Source organism: Musca autumnalis, unplaced genomic scaffold (assembly GCF_047663935.1).
Source record: "Musca autumnalis isolate F117 unplaced genomic scaffold, ASM4766393v1 scaffold_1, whole genome shotgun sequence".
Taxonomy (NCBI): domain Eukaryota; kingdom Metazoa; phylum Arthropoda; class Insecta; order Diptera; family Muscidae; genus Musca; species Musca autumnalis.
The window spans coordinates 83288463-83305105 of NW_027411644.1; the positions used below are offsets into that span (position 1 = coordinate 83288463).

Genomic DNA, 16643 nt, shown 5'->3' on the forward strand with positions numbered 1-16643 from the left:
CAACTCAGGAGAATATGAAAATGAAATATCCATTTATGTCTGTTATGGTGTAATGTCATATATTTTTACTTTATTTATCTTTTGTTGTTGTTGATGTAATTTCATTTTAGTTAAATTATATTTTGCTTACATTATTTATAATGTAAATATAGAGGAGTTTCACATGTTTTGTTTAAGAGGTTGTTTGTTTGCGGTTTTTTTCTTGAAATTTAATTTTTGTTTTTGCTTGTCTTTTAGCTAATAATATTACATAGTACTTTTATTTATATGATGATTTCTGTAATTACTTAAAGCATAGTTCTTTTGTTTTTGTTTTGCTTAAATAATTTTACTCATGTGTTATGATGGGGTTTTCTTTTGCTGTTTTATTTGATTTGCCATTTTAAGTTTCTAACTCAATAAATATTTACAATCAGTGTACTTTGCATTTTTTTAAATTATATATTTATATATTTGTTTTTTGTTTTGTTTGGTAAACGTAAAAGATGTTAAGTGTGTTGTTGTTATTATAATTTAATTTGCATGCAATTGCTAGAAAAGAGGAGGAATGCCTTTTTTCGGAAAAAAGTCCTTTTGTTTTGTTTTTCATATATGTATGTATGTATTTTTTGTTTTTGTCAATAATTTATAAATATATTTACATGTATTTATATAATTTGTTTTTGTTGTTGCCAATGTCTTGTTGGCTGTTGTAAGTAAATTTCACACAATCTTAGGTTGTTGGTTGGATGCATCTCCATCTATCACCACATTCAAAGAAATGATGTACTCCTTAAAATATCGCCTCAGCTGATCTGGATAACTGTATTGGATGTGAAGGTGATCGCGCCAAACGCTTTTTGGGTAATCTCTCAAATAACGTTAGCAGTTTAGGGAAGTCAGGTCGATCGTCGACAGTGTAATGCCAGCATAACATTAAAATATCCTTAACATCTCGAGAGGTTTGTAAGTTGGCCAATGTTTGTTTCATGCCACGACCCACCTGCCAAATTATCGACTCCGGCGGCTGGGATTTGAAAGGAAATTCTCCGCACAACAGCTCATACCAAACCGTACCAAATGAATACACATCCGATGCAGCCGAAAATGGTAATATCTCACCCGTTGGTTTGCTGGGCATGAGACAACGCATTAATTCGGGTGCCAAGTAGCACAGCCAACCCAGAGGTACACCCAGACCCTTATCACAGTACAGCAGCTTTGTTGAACTAAACAAACCAAAATCGGTTATAATAACTTTGCCATTCTCCAGGAAGATATTTTTGGTACGCAAATCTTTGTGTATAATGCCGCGGGCATGCAAATAACCCATACCCTGGGTAATTTGTTGGGCAATCAGTGTTGTTTTGTTGATGACAAATTTCTCACGCCGAGAATGTATATGTGTGTAGAGAGTATTACCCTTGCATAGGGATGTTACAATGGCCAAATACGGAGGATTCATACAAGCACCCATAAACAGCACCAAATTTTCATGACGAGTCTTTTTAAAATTGGCAACCTCAGCCTTGAATACCTCCAGCATTTGTTCATCAGCCAAATAGTCTTCTTTTAAAAGTTTTACAGCCACAGAACCATGCCACATGGCCCGATGTACTGTGCCAAATCTTCCTTGACCAATTTTTTCCAGCATTTTCAAATCTCCATAGGGAATATCCCACTCTTTGAGTGATAAGGAATTTTGCCGTGGCCAATTACCAGAATCACCATCTTCTGTTGAGTCTAATCTCACTGGCGTCCTATCCGAATCCGTGGATGCTGAGGTACTGCCAGATAGGGAGACAGTTTTGTCACTGTCATTTGATTTATGTGTATCGGACAATTCGGTGAAGTTGCCACGTTTATCCACACCAGCCGAGCTTAGCTTGCGTGGGAAAAATGTTGCAGGTCCAGCATTGACAATGTTGTTTGCCGCAGAAATGTTGTTATGATGTGATGGTGTTGTGTTGGTTGAAGATGTTGATGCATTGGTGTTTGAACTATTTCCTTGCATGCCACTTGATCCTCCTCCGCCACCACCGCCGCTCAAATTGTTAGAATTGTTACTTGTTGATGAAATCAATGCCTCATGACTGTTATTACGTGACCGGTGACCATCCATGCTGGAGGAGTATTCATGATTGGGTGAACAGGTATTTGCATTTTGGGCGGAGAGAATTGTCTCCGTTGTGGCCCCAGCTGGATTGTTACAATTGGAGGTAATGGTAACATCGGGAAAATTAAATTGACTGGCATTTTTGTGAGATGAAGGTGTGGACAACATGTTTGAGCTTGTACTTGAACCACCAGCCGAGGAGCTCATAATTGTTGCAGCCTGCATATCACTTGAAGAATGATGATGCTGTAGATTAAACAAAGCAGGACTTGAAGGACTAGAACTGTTACAACTGGAGCCAGGGGAACTGCTGTCGGCATGTACAACACCGCCCATGGTAGCCGCACTGACATTGGAACCATGCTTCTGGTGCCTTCCTCCGCCGCCACCAGTGGCTCGACCCTTACGCTGTTTTCCCAAAGTACCATGACTTTGGTTGGGCGATTGAGTTTGCAATGTATGCGTCAGCTGATTATGATAACCGGCAGCCACTTGATCCTTGATGGCATTTTTAAATTCATCAATAAACTCTGGAGGTAAACAACAAGAGGGTGGAACATCTGGTTCACACACTTTATGGCAACGATATTTACATTCCTTGCATTTGCGTCCAATAAACATGGGCTTCAGGCATAAATCACATGTGGCCATTTTCACCACCGTATTAAAACGATGAGCAATATTGTGACTCATGCTTAGGTTGACAATGGGTGTACAAGGTGACAGCGGGACTTGTAGGCTATTGTTGTTGCTACTGTTATTTGATGATTCCACAAAGATATCGGAACTTGCTGATGAGTGGCTGTCAGGACTGGGATCTGTGTTGAGTCTTGATCTGGTCGCGGTATTGGTGCCATAACCGGAGTTATATTTTAAGGTACCACCAACACTGTTGGCCATGGTTGGTGAATTAATAACTGTCGAAAGTGAGGATAATGAAGTATCCTGAAACTGGGATTCATTTGATTTGGATTTTGACAAAGGTATGGGTATGTGATCGTGTTGCTGTTGATAGTGATAACCTCCAACACCACCAACCCCACTGCTATGTTGCAGTGATGCAGCATGTGTTGGTGTCAAAGGTTGGGCATTGTTGAGAGAGGTCATGTGTTTTTTCATTGGTGGCGGTGTTCCGGCAATTTTGGTTTTTTGTGGTGTACCATTTAAACTGCCACCGCCAAATACTGAAGTTGATATGGAAAATGGTGAATTTGGTGGCGATGGTGTTAGGGTTAATGTTAATGCTGAGCTCTGGCTACTTTGTGTGGAGTTGTTGTCATCATTCATGGAGTTGTTTACTGAGGTGCTGGATGATGACTTGTATGTATGCTGTTGTTGATTATCATTTGAGGGAGATTGTCTGTTGGATTGATGTTGTTGCTGTTGTTGTTTTGCTTGTTTTAAAGCATTGCGATTGGTACGTGGCGAGGCGGTAACACCAATATTACCCACACTGCCACGATGATGACGATCCCATGAATCCCAAAATAGTTGTTCAATTAGGTGTTCATTATTTTCTCTTGAAGATTTACTGTCCATGTCGTTGGCCACCACATCAGTATCGGCAGCTTCATGTGTAGGTGTGCTTAACAGTTCTTTGCATTTCCTTAGATTTTGCATGGCTTTGGTTAAACGCCTCAGTTCTTCTTCACGATAATTGGGATTATGCTGTAGCAGCTCCTTTAGTTCATTTTCGTTTAATTCCAATAGTTGTTCCAAGGTCGACAGCCGTGTCAGGCAAACATTTAATGTTTCCTGGCTAAGGCCCACAACCCTTAACCATTGTCGTAGCTCATTGCCTGAGGTATGTGGTAGACCGCTAGCCGGTAAACGTTCATTTAATCTACTTTTGGTTAGTAGTAACTCGGAGAACATACGCAACAATTTGGTTTCCAAACTGCGTATTTCTCGCTGCGTTAGTAGGGTACTGGTTAAGCATTGTGTACGCAATCCCTCCAAACGATTGGCTGAACAATCGATCATATCTTGTATTACATCCAAATCATTGGCTGGCAGAGATGATGCAGAGGCTGAATGTGGACTGGATTGATGGGGCTGACTGCGTATCGGCGTTGAGTGTGTTGAAACGGATTGCTGCTGTTGATGATTAGTAGTAGAAATAGTCGTAGTCGATGGCGGCTGTGCTGTGGGATTAGTGGGTGTCATTGTTTTATTTGGAATCGTAGTTGTCGTCGTCGTCAATGTAGCACTGCTATTTATCATGACCACACAATGTATAATTACATGTATGATGTTTGTGTTTGGTGCCGTCTGCGAGATAATGAGGAAATTTCCAAAATGCCTAAAAGGAAAGAAAAAAGAATTTATTAGTATGGGGAAATAGATTAGATTTTGTTTAGAATATAAAATTAATTCCTTCTCTATGTTATAAAATGCAAAAGATCAGCAGTTCTCTAAGTAAATTTTAGTGACATTCGGCGCTTTGTTTCTCATCTCTCATGTTGGTGTGAGAGAGCACTTGATTTTAGGGAAATGTAACAAACATGTTTGATACGGAAAATAAGATTCTTACTAGAAATTATCATGGTCAAGACATGATCATCATTTTTATAACAAAAAACAATGCATAGCTGATCCAAACTATCTCTCGTTAATAAGAGATGAATACAACGAGGATGCCACACCGAAGGAAGAGACAAAATCAAACATGTTTACTTTTTACAGATGAAAATCCTTGTTGTAATGAAAAACGGTTTGACAAGGATTGAAGGGAAGGCATAGTTACGGAGTGTTGTTGATGTTGTAAACAAACATGAATAAATGAGACTAGGTTTAGAAGAGAGTAATCTTAGTAATTTATATATGTATAGTTTATGTTTACATCAGTTAAACCAAGATATCTCGATAGGAAGGTCTTGTGTAAATGGTACTCAAACAAGTAATTCCAATTGTCTGCTGTTTAAAAGAAAATAATGACAGAACAATGTTCTAATAAGAATGTACATAATGAACTTAGTTTTGGGGTTTTTCTAAGGTGTTAAAATCGTAAATCTTTTAGAATAAAATAATATATGTAATTGTTTTGATTATTTATTCATATTTCAATTGACACATAACTCCCTCAATAGAAACCACTTAAGTTACATATTTGTCATCAATAAACTACCACTCACAGCCTATTTATTATAAACGCACAATTACGAAGATGATTAACAAACGTTCTTAATTTATAATAAACTGTTTTTAATTATGAGCAATAATGTCTAGCCCACCCCTTTGCTGGCTATTGAGTAATGACCATCTAAAAACAAGGATGTATTTATTTCTATAGAACTCAAAACAATAACTTATAAAATAATTGTTCATTGTTTGTCAACTACCTTTTCCAAATTCAATGCACAAACGTTGTACTGCAGCTTTTGTTGTTATCCATAATCGATAAAGACATTTAAACTTTTTAAGGTATTATTTTTTTGGTAAACTTCTTTTTTTTTCGTCAATCGGCTGGTTGTGTTGCCTTTTATTTTTCTACGTCTGGCCCAGCGCAATAGCAGCAGCAGCGCGACGTTGGTCGTCTACAACATATTACGCGAAAGTATAACAGAGTGGGAGGAGGTGGGGTGATGACAACGTCGCGGCGACGACTCTGCTCTCTGCTAGGTATAGTATTTTCTTCTTATTATTCTTTTTTGTATAGTAGTAGCACCAAACTTGGCTTTCATTTAATTAAAAGAAATTCAAATCATTATTACTTAATACAAGCACTCGTGTTTTTTGTATCATTTACAAATTTTTTTTTCATTTAAAAAACTTTATCTTTCATCACTTTTTTCTATCGTTGGGGATTAGTATAGAACACCAACAATTTTTGCAAATTTGTCGCCAACTTTTTTCCATTTCTTTTGTGCCTGGCCTCAGTGGTGCCTACATAATTGTTATTGTATTTCGTTTCTTATTTCGCATAAACAACCGCATACATTGACAACAATTTTCTCGGGGACATTGCGTTCTATCGTTTCGTTAATTTATTTCCGATTTTTCTGTTTAATTTTTCACAAAATTTTTCGTTTGATGGATAAACTTTTTTTGTCAGCAAAGAAAAATATTTGTCCTCTTCGTTTTGTGTTCGTTCGTAGTTAGGGATCTGTGTTGACTATTGTCTTATCGACGACGTCTTTTTTGCAACAGAAAACCCTCACAAAGTTATCGAGTTATCGATATGCGTAAGTCGTCGGTTTATCGCCGTCATTTTCAACGGCGTCAGTTTTAGCTGTTATGCTTAGTTTACATTCGTCGTCGTTTCGTGATTTCGAAGGCTTTTCGTGATTTCGGGCGGAATCAAGCAAAATTTATCATGTGCTCTGTTCCAGAACCTGGAAGAAGCTACTGTTTTTTACTACGATAACATTTTTTCCTTTATGTTATCGGAAAAAATAGTAAAAAATAGTAGCTTCTTGCAGGTTCTGGAACAGAGCATATGTATAGTAAGTATATTATACCCAGTTCCCACATACACATATTGGAAAACATCTTCGGGTACCATCCTCACAAAAATTCAACATTTGTGCTTAGAACATTTAATGGCTGTCGAGTATCTTTTGCAAATTTTTACCGAGAGTACTCTTTGTAGTCCATGTTTACAGCGTTATAATGTTTTTGTGGGCAAGTCCTTTCTTCCTGACATAATAGTCCAAAAGGTCTAAAAATAAACGGTGACCAACTAAAATGCCTGATGGGCACGATAACTATCGAAGTGGTTTACATTGGTCCAACCTTTGCGCATCGTAATATTTCTTTGACACTTAAATTATGTTGGGTTAGGCCATGTTTATATTATAGCCTTTTGCAGAGTTAACCTTCTTAATGAGGATTTATTTGAAGTATACGCAAAGGAATTGACATTTGAAACCCAGTGGGTTTATTAAATCCGGTTATATATAAACGTATTATTATGGATTATATCGGTAAAGATATACATATCGGTAAAGATATACAACGACTAATCCACTGGATTTAATAGATCCAGTGGGTCAATCTTCATAAGTACAAACATGCTATTATTCTTAAGATACACCCTCACCATGCCTTCTGTTATGAATAGATACATCTGACTTTAGGTGTGTTCGTTTACTCATGGGTACTTTACACGATATGTTTTTTACATATGATTTGTCACTTCTCCCATACAAAATATATATGTAAAGTGACAGCTCATATGTAAAAAACATATCGTGTAAAGTACCCATTAACAATTTGTACAAATGTGTACAAGTTCAGTAACTTCCATGGCAGAATAATGCTAATGCTTAGTTTACATTCGGCGTCGTTTCGTGATTTCGAAGGCGTCTCGTGATTTCGCGCGAAATCAAGCTAAATTTATCATGATTTCGCATGCAAAAATGATATCATCTCATTTCGTGATTTCAGCGAAATCAACATCGAAATCACAGTACACAGATATACAACCTTGCTTTTGCCTAAAAAAGTACCAAAAGTTGCAACACTTTTCACGTATCACAACAAACAAGGTAGATGTTCGAATCGCTGCAACAAAAAATGTTAGTATCAAATTTTGTAAACAATGTGAAAAAAATATTAAAGTACTTCGTTACAATGCTATTTTGCATTGTTTCCCGTACTTTTTTAATGGTAATGTTAGAAGAAAGAGCGAATTGTCAAAAATTGCTTCCCCATACAAATTTCTTAAAGAATATGGGAACGGAAAAATGACGGAAATTGCATAAATGTCAAAATCAACGTATTAGCTATCATATAAGATGCCAATGAAAATACTTGCTGCTAGTTTCTACTAGGCCAAAATTGTATGGCAGGAAACAGGAGAAGAAGGAGTTATTCGGCGCTATTTTTTGTTTAAAAAGAAGTGCAAGTCTTGCTAGATTTCGGAGCACGGGAACGCATTTTTAGCACTAAACGGGAAATGTACTGCAAGTACAAATATTATGCAGGTTCTGAGCACAACTTTTATCTATCAAAATTTATTATTATGATGTCTCAACGATAAAATCATTTTTTTTTATTTTTTCATTTGTTAGTACTATACACAATTAATACAATATATATATAATTTTACGATAATTTTCCAAATAAAGTTGTAAAGTTCTATATTTTTATATTTTTGATGATTAATTCAATTTACAACAACTTTAAACAGTCATGTTCGATCAGCTGCGCATATGCATCTACCTTGATCATTGTGATATGTTTGAAATCAATAAAAAATAAGTGTAAACACCGGGGTGTATTTCAGGATTTCGTGAAATCCAGTGGATTTTGGAGCGCCAGTGTAAACTTGGTATTATTTTCTGCAATTTTAAAACCTTTCACAACAGTAGAAGTGTGTTTTTTCGGAATAAATCCTATCGTGGGAGAGACTCTGCTGTTGGAAGATAATCTACTCATGGAATATAACTTGGCCATTGCATCTTAACTGTCTCTTCGTTTTGTTCTGTGTAGTTTTCTGGGTGAAGTCCATACCTCTCGAAATATGGGCCTGACATTTTATTATTCTAAGTTGGTCAATATGGATATCATTTTAAAGCGTATGGGGAGTACTTAGGGACAATTTCTCAGCTAAGGAAAATTCATAAGTTCGGCTACTTAAATAAACTTACAGTACGTTTCGACTCTAGCCAACCCAGTGGACCACTTATTGAGCACGAAAAATGAAATTTTTCATACATTTTTTTTACAAGAAATCTACAAAATTCGTTCAGTAGTGGAATTCTGTAACTCATTTTTCGAGTTACCGACAAATATCGGTAAAATAAAAATGCTTATAATTTTGGTAATTAACGAAAATTTTTGATAAATTAACAACCAAAATAAAGCTTTTGCAAAATCCTACCGATTTCAACAGTGCTGTCAACTTTTATTGATACTTTTCATTCATAATTTTGCGTTTTAATGTTACCGATTTTTGTCGGTAACTCAAAAAATGAGTTACAGAATACCACTACAGAAGATTTTGTTGTCTTCCGATAGATCAGACCTTAAGCTACCATTGGTTTTTTTTTTTTTTTTGTGAAAAATATTTCACAGTTTTGTGGCAAATGGCCGTCTACAAAACACTAGCTCCGTTCCAGTACTTTTTTCATGGTAAAATTTGCAAAAGAGAGAACTGTCAAAAATGAGTTCAACGCACACATTTTTCCAAAATGAATGTTTCCACATCATTTCACTAAATGCATAATTTCTCGCAGAAAGTAGAATTCTTGCAAAAATGTTGGGTGTCGCTGGAAGTTTATTGAAAAAGGAGAAGTTGGTTCAATATTTTGTTTTTGAAATCAAAGAAGCACATGTTGATTAGGGCTTTGTTTTTTTTTCAAATTTAACAAAATACCTCACATATTAACAAACGTTGTACCGCCTCTATAAGCGGTGTTTTATTGTGCAGCTCGTCGTTCGGACTTGGAGGAGGTTACATATCATTGATATGAAAAGTCTTTCCGGGAAATTGTTTTTTCATACTTTTTACTTACCGAAGGTTTCAGCAAAAAGATGATTAAAATTAATGACACGAACCGAAAAAATATTTGTCCTTCTTTCAGAAAAAACAAAGTACATGTATTTCAAATTGAAAACAAAAACAAATACATGTATTTTTTTTTTGAACGCACGCAACACGCAATTAATTAGGTAAATTCTTTAATATTAATATTAAATTATATTATTTTCGTTCATATTTTCTATTTTTTCTCACAATTTTGGTGTTTTCAGTAAATTTTTTAATTTTTCTATTTTCAAAATTAACGAGAGAGAGACCTGCCAAAATATCTTTTTGGTATAGGTACAGACTTTGTGGCAGGCATTTGATTTTTCTCTTGTGCCAGACACTGAAAGTAACACATGAAAATATTTTAGCTTTTAGGAGAGAGCGGAGGTGAAGAAGCTCCCTTTCTCCCTTCTTACCCATTAGCTCAAAACATTTTCATGAAAATTTTCATAGTCTGGCACAAGACTTTGTTTCTGGATTTGAACGCGAATTTGAAACGATGGAAAAGTAACTTCAATGAAAGAGAAGACTACATTTGCTTTGATTTGAGTGTATACTAGTCGTTAAACCGTTTCCTTTTCATTCATGTTTTGCAGTTTTACAATAAATGTTTAATTTTTGTATTTTCTCTGTCATAATTAATTTTCTTCGATAAATTCTCTCATTTGTTAGAGATGGGACATATTTTATTGTCGTTCAGAGAGTAATTTAAATTGAACAATGTACAAAAATCAAAATCGTTGTTCGTTCTCAAAATTTTGCATGGGAAATGAAGTAATTATATAAGCTTCGTTCCCGTACTTTTTAATGGTAAAACTCGTAAAAGAGAGAACTGCAAAAATTTTGTTCTCACACACAAGTTTTCTGAAATAGTTCGGGAACGGAAAAAACGTCAAAAAACTGGAACAAAAGTCGGCGTATCAGCCAATCACACGCCGGCAACCATGTTACTATTTTTTTACTCGCCCAAATTTGTCGTGTAAAAAGTTTTTAAAGAGAGCGTCATTCAGCGCCATTTTTGTTTAAAGAGAAGTGAACATTTTACAACTTTTTTGTGTACGGGAACGCTTTTTCAAGTAAAATGCGTAAAAGTCGTAAAAATTGTAAAAACTTTTTAGTTCTGGAACACAGCTATAGTAATATGGGTTCGAACTACGAATAGAGAGCGAATTAGCCTTAGTATGAACAAGGCATAAAAAACTCGGCCGAGAGCCACAGATAGTTTACCAGAAGAACACAAACCACGGGCCAGCAACGCGGACCCGTGTCAGCTAGTTAATAATAAAATAATAAGTATTTAAAAAATCTAATTAATAAAAAAACTATATCATTGGGTTCTGACTACTCCAAAACAATATTTAAAATAAGAAAACATTTAAAGGAATTTGAATTACTCCATTTGTCGGATTAAATAACCTTCCTTACGGGAATTTAGTTGTCGTATACTCAGTGGAATTGGCATTTGAAATCCAGTGGATTTATGAAATCCGGTTATAGGCAAACGCACTATAAAATAAATTTACTATTTAAAGGAAAGTTTGGCTCGCGAAGCCGTCTTTTGCACCTATCCATAGGATGAAGTTTTAAAATCGAGGGCGATTTCCGGCTAACTAAATTAAAAGGACTACTAATGTTAGAAATGTCAACCCGATATTTGTTCCTTGTTGTACCTTGAGAAATCTAATCTTTAATATCATTTTCTTCTTTTTCTTTAGGTTCTCAATATTGGTTTAAAGTGGCCCAATGATACTTATGCCAATGGTGTTACAAAAATTGGTGGTCTTGTTGTTAAAACCACATTGATTGGTACAAATGCTATTGTTAATATAGGATGTGGTATCAATTTGGATAATGGCAAGCCAACCATTTGTATAAACGACATGATCAGGGAATATAATCATACAAATCAAAAACAACTTCCTCCGCTTAAATATGAAGAATTTTTAGCAATGATTTTCAATGAAATTGAAAGGCTGCTGGAGCTGGTACAGCAAGGAGATTTTGATAAATTTTATCAAATTTATTATAATTTGTGGTTACATGGGTGAGTACGACACAAGGAACTATGTACATACATATATCATGACATGTTTTAACATCTTCTAATTTCCAGCGATCAATCAATAACCATATGTGATCAAGATGGTTCCAAAAAGGAAGCCAAAGTTGCTGGTATTGATGAATATGGCTATTTGGAGGTTATGCTTGCCAATGGCACTAAAGAAGTTGTCCATCCCGATGGCAATAGTTTTGATATGTTAAAAGGCTTAATTGTACCTAAATTTAACTAAGTCTATTAAAATTGAGTCTATTAGCATATTTATAATAGAAATTGCATACAATTAAAATGAGATTTTTATGCATTTAAGTAATAGTTATTTACATTATTATTATTGTATTATTATTACAAAAACAAATTCTTTATTCAAAGAGAATTTACCACCCCCTAACAAAAAGCATACACATTTTGAATGAACGGCAAGTTATTATTAAATATTTATTACCAAAGAATAAAGGGCTTCAATTCGATGTCTATACCTATTCCACATACCTACTTACAAATATTCCTATTTATCAATGTTACTTACTTTTTAACGCCTATTTATTATTATGAATAATAAAAAAACTGTTTATTTTTCTTAATTTTTCCAAATTCTAGTCATCCACTCTATAATCACTAAAAAAATTATTATAACCGTGTTAAAACATTTTGAGACTTATAAAATAATAACAATTCTTTGAAAGATTTCTATGTGGTTTTTTTCAAGTAATAAGCAAAAGAAGAGAGAGAATGGAAATCGATTATATATTCTAGTTGTTGTTAAAAAAATATATATTATATAGATCATCTATATATACATCAAATAAAACAAATACTATTCAATAGTAATACAAACCATTTTTTACTTAATTACGGGGATGTAAATTCCCGCCCTGTCGGGAAGCATGGCTGAATGCTAACGGACGTGTCCACGGGTTGCGGATAGTGGAAAGCCCAGTAGATATATTGGGTAGCTGCGAATTAAATAAGCAGTAGCGGACAGCTCAGCGACTATAGGGGGAAAGTCTCGGGGGCTATAAAAGCCACAAATTCCCGAGTTTACCAGAGATCCCGGTAGTGACAGGGCGAGTAATTGGCGCCGGAGTGTAAAGCCAATAAATACAATTAAAGCCAGAATGGTGGCTTAAAGGTGGCAGCCCCATTGCCATTCTGGGGTACAGTGGACCAATCACCCAGTTACCTGAAACTTAAGAATGTCTACAATGAATGAAATAACAACACCCGTAACGTTGACGAGCTTTGGCACACGGAAAAGGACACGAATAGGAACTTGACGGCACGCCTCAATACTGCAGTGAGGAAATGTGTTACAATTGTTCAATGTTATGCCCCAACAGAAGACGCTGAGAGTATAAATAAAGACCAGTTCTAGGAACAATTGACCGCTACTATAGCGAAAGTCCCTAGTCGGGACATGTTACTAGTCATTGGCGACTTCAATGCCATAATTGGCTTTGAAAACACAGGAATAAAGGCCTGGGTACATAAGCCGTTCGGCTTTCTTGCTTAATTCATTTCTGGTAAAAGACCAAGTTCGACCTAATTGAAATGTGGTTCTGACATTTCTTTATTCCTTTACCAGAAATGAATTAAGTAAGAAAGCGGAGCGGCTTATGTGTCGAGGCCTTAACACAAATAATGGGCAAACACGGTATGGGAAAAAATTATACAGCCCTATTCTGAACATTCCCATGGGAACTGTTTCCCATGGGAGCGAAATTTCCCATTCCCACGTTTTCCATATTCTCAACGACGTGGGAACATCAAATCATGGGAATTGAATTTTCGAAATTCGAAATTAGTTACACCAAATTATGATAGCATACTTTTAGGGGGCTGTAATTTTGTTTTGTAATACAAAATGCCTATTTGCATTGAATTCGCGGTTTTTGAATTAGATTAGCAAAAGCACAACTTACTTAATTCAATAACCGTGCATTGATTTATGGATTTTTTAAGTGAATGGAGTCAACGATGTGTGATGTTGTTCTAATAAGCACATTTTCTTCAGATTGTGCGAATTGGTGTAAGCATTTTTTAATTAGTAGGCAAACATAATTTTTATGTAAAAAGTAATAGGAACTTTTTAAGTTTGTAACGAATTTAAAAATTGTATGTTGATACCGAGTAATTTTAGTTAGGGGTTTAACGAGTATATCGCTAGTTTTACTTATTCCTAATGATCGCTAGAACTCGTATTTTGCATATTTTTAAAAAAATTCAAAAAGATAAGTTCGGATATTTTTCTCGATTATTACATATTTTTGCTTGTTATTACATATCGTCACCATAAATATCCGAAGACGTATCTCAAAAAAAAAAAAAAAAATAAATAATAATAATAATAAAATACGTTTGTGATTGAATCTAAAACTAAAACACATGCCCTTGCAAAATTTCAAGCTTCTACGTTCAAAAATAACGATCCTATTCAAGAAAAGGCATTTCGGAAAATGGAATAGCATTGCAATAATTTGGCATATATGTATGTACGCCTGTGATCTTTGTCGTGTCGTTGAGGAGACTAACACGTTTTCAATAGAACGTTGGTATTGTTGGTAAGATTGTATATTATGGTTATTTTCCAATATATTTTAATAATTATTGCCAAAAATTCTTTTGAAATTGATTTGTTTTTACTTGTTGTTCTGCGTTAATAGAATCAACCATGACTCTTTTTCTCGTATTTCAATACATATGGTCTGTTCCAGAACTGCAAAAATCTACTAATTTTTACTACTTTTTTGTTTTGTTCGATAACATAAAGGAAAATTTTTTATCGGTGTAAAACATGTTAGATTCTTGCAGGTTTTTGTATCATATAAGAATATGCAAAATCCGAAGTCTACTAATGACATATTTTACAGTACATTTTGTATGCTTTTATTAAGCAAACACATGGCGATTATAAATATTTGCAATAATTTTGTCGTGTAGATGTCTTAAAATATGAAATTTCATAAAAATATGAAATTTCTTGAATTTTTTTTTCAAACTCCCACACTGTTTGCTGGGGAGATTTTTCCCACAAAAAGACACAAAATTCTCCCACAATTCAAGATAGAGAATGTATACTTTTTTCCCATGGGAACAAATTCCCAATTCGAACTTCATTCAGAATGAGGGGAGATGGGAAATGGGAAAAAAACTCCCAAAAAATTTTGTTCAGAATACGAAAATGTGGGAATGGGAAAAAATTCCCAACTCCCATGCGTTCAGAATAGGGCTGATAATGGAGAGTGTTTTATCGCGATGTGCCAAGCTTTCAACCTCGTCATAGGCTGTTCGCTATTTCCGCACAAGGAAATCCACAAATATACTTGGACATCGCCAGATGGAAACACGAAAAACCAAATAGATCACATTTGTATCCGGAAGCAATGGGGAAGCTCCTTAACGGACGTCCGTACAAAACGAAGCGCAGATATACACAGCGACCAAGAACTGGTCATAACCCATATCCGACTATAGTTGAAGAGACACCATAGAAGAAACAATACACAGGGAGTAAGGAAACGTTTTGAGGTCCAAAAACTTACAAACCCCAATAAGAGAGAAGAACTGAGACAATAAATAAATGATAACTTTTTGCCAAACAACAGCTATTCATGGGAAACTACATGTAATGTTCTAAGAAACATTGCAGAGGATAAAATTGGATATTTCAGTAACCGAGAAAGAAAAACCTGGATATCCGACAATACCTGGAGCTTGATCCAAGAAAGAAATTGCTTAAAATCACTATTATTTAATAACCGCAATATACTGCCTACATATCAATACGTTGCAAAGCAAGTGAAACGGTCAGCACGTACCGATAAGAGGAAATACCTAGATGAAATGGCAAAAGATGTCGAACATGCAGCAGGCGCGCACAACATGCGGAAACTATACCAAATAATTGGCCAAATATCTAACCAATCACTCAACAGGAATAGGGGGATCTAGAATACAAACGGCGATATAATTGGGTCTATCTTGCATTGCCACTTAACTTGAGTTGAGTTGTCAGTTGTCTGCGCGACTGAGATGAAATGTTGTACCATTAATGTCAACTCAACTGGGTGGTCGATAAACATGTTATCGATCAGTGTTTTTTCAAACTTGTGACCTCTATTCGCAAAAAAAAACTATTTAAAATAATTTGCGCTTTGGATAACTCTTTTGTGTATTCTTGACAATATTTTAATATTTTGGCTGAGTTTTCGAGCAAATTTGGAAAACAACCCAAGATTGGAATATAACCTGGCCATTGAATCTTCGGATCGTCAAGTTTTATTTGCAAAAAATGATGAGCCATTTTCTTTTTTAACTTTGCTTTAAAGTGAATCCAGACTCTCTGCCACTCTTTAGGTATTCGTGTTGGAGGTCCATGGCTGTTTAAACTGTCCGAAATGGACCTCCACGCTTCATCCGCTGTGGCTTTGGTTTCACCAAAAACCCGAACTCCTCGGGCTAAGTTTGGATTTTCACTCAGCTTATCACTTAATCATAGCGATTATGAATCTTCACGTAGGGAGCTACTCACAAGTGAGTTGCAGTTCACTTTCACCTGCTCGAGCTATTACGATTGGGCAGGGAGGAGCACAAAAAGTGAACAAGGGTTGACAAGTCGGAAAATGGAAAATAATGGCGCGACTTGTGAACCCTTGAAATAATAATTTGTGTTACCATACCGTCATTTTTTGCACAAATAACTTTGGGATTATTAAATTCTTATTTTTTGCATAAAAAGTAAATAAATTTTCAAATTAATAAACATTTCTAGCAAGAAAAATGTCGGTTATTAAAAATCCACTGTAAAAGAACATGAATATTGGTAAAAGAAAATACAACATGGCAACATCTGTAACAGCTGTTCTTTTGTTTTGACAGATATGTGAAAATTGTTTATTTACACTGAAGAATTCGTGAAATTTATTGGAAAATCGTAAAAAAGTGAACAAATGTCGTTTAAAAACGTCATTAAATGGCTACAATAAGTAAATGTTTAATGTTGCATTTTGGGTGAT

At 35.2% G+C, this 16643-nt stretch overlaps 2 protein-coding genes across 4 annotated transcripts in view; one reads left to right on the forward strand and one right to left on the reverse strand.

Moving 5' to 3' along the window:
- The window catches only part of Hcs (holocarboxylase synthetase-like protein), a 72905-nt gene extending 60446 nt beyond the window's left edge, over window positions 1–12459 (forward strand). For all 3 annotated transcript variants that reach the window (XM_073983052.1, XM_073983063.1, XM_073983044.1), the window contains 2 exons: window positions 11285–11613; window positions 11683–12459. In XM_073983052.1, the coding sequence (XP_073839153.1) occupies window positions 11285–11613; window positions 11683–11860 (507 nt within the window). In that variant the 3' untranslated portion in view covers window positions 11861–12459. The remainder of the gene's footprint in view (window positions 1–11284; window positions 11614–11682) is intronic.
- Window positions 33–6255, reverse strand: LOC141402212 (uncharacterized). Its single transcript, XM_073983072.1, has 2 exons — window positions 5437–6255; window positions 33–4397 (listed from the first exon to the last, which is right to left on the reverse strand). Exon 2 carries the CDS (start codon window positions 4316–4318, stop codon window positions 773–775), a length of 3546 nt encoding a protein of 1181 aa, XP_073839173.1. The 5' UTR covers window positions 4319–4397; window positions 5437–6255; the 3' UTR covers window positions 33–772.
- Window positions 12460–16643: the final 4184 nt, after the last annotated feature.

What these genes read in the sequence shown, in the direction of transcription:
- LOC141402212 (XM_073983072.1), bottom strand. Translation starts at nt 4,318, where the DNA reads ATGATAAATAGCAGTGCTACATTGACGACGACGACAACTACGATTCCA.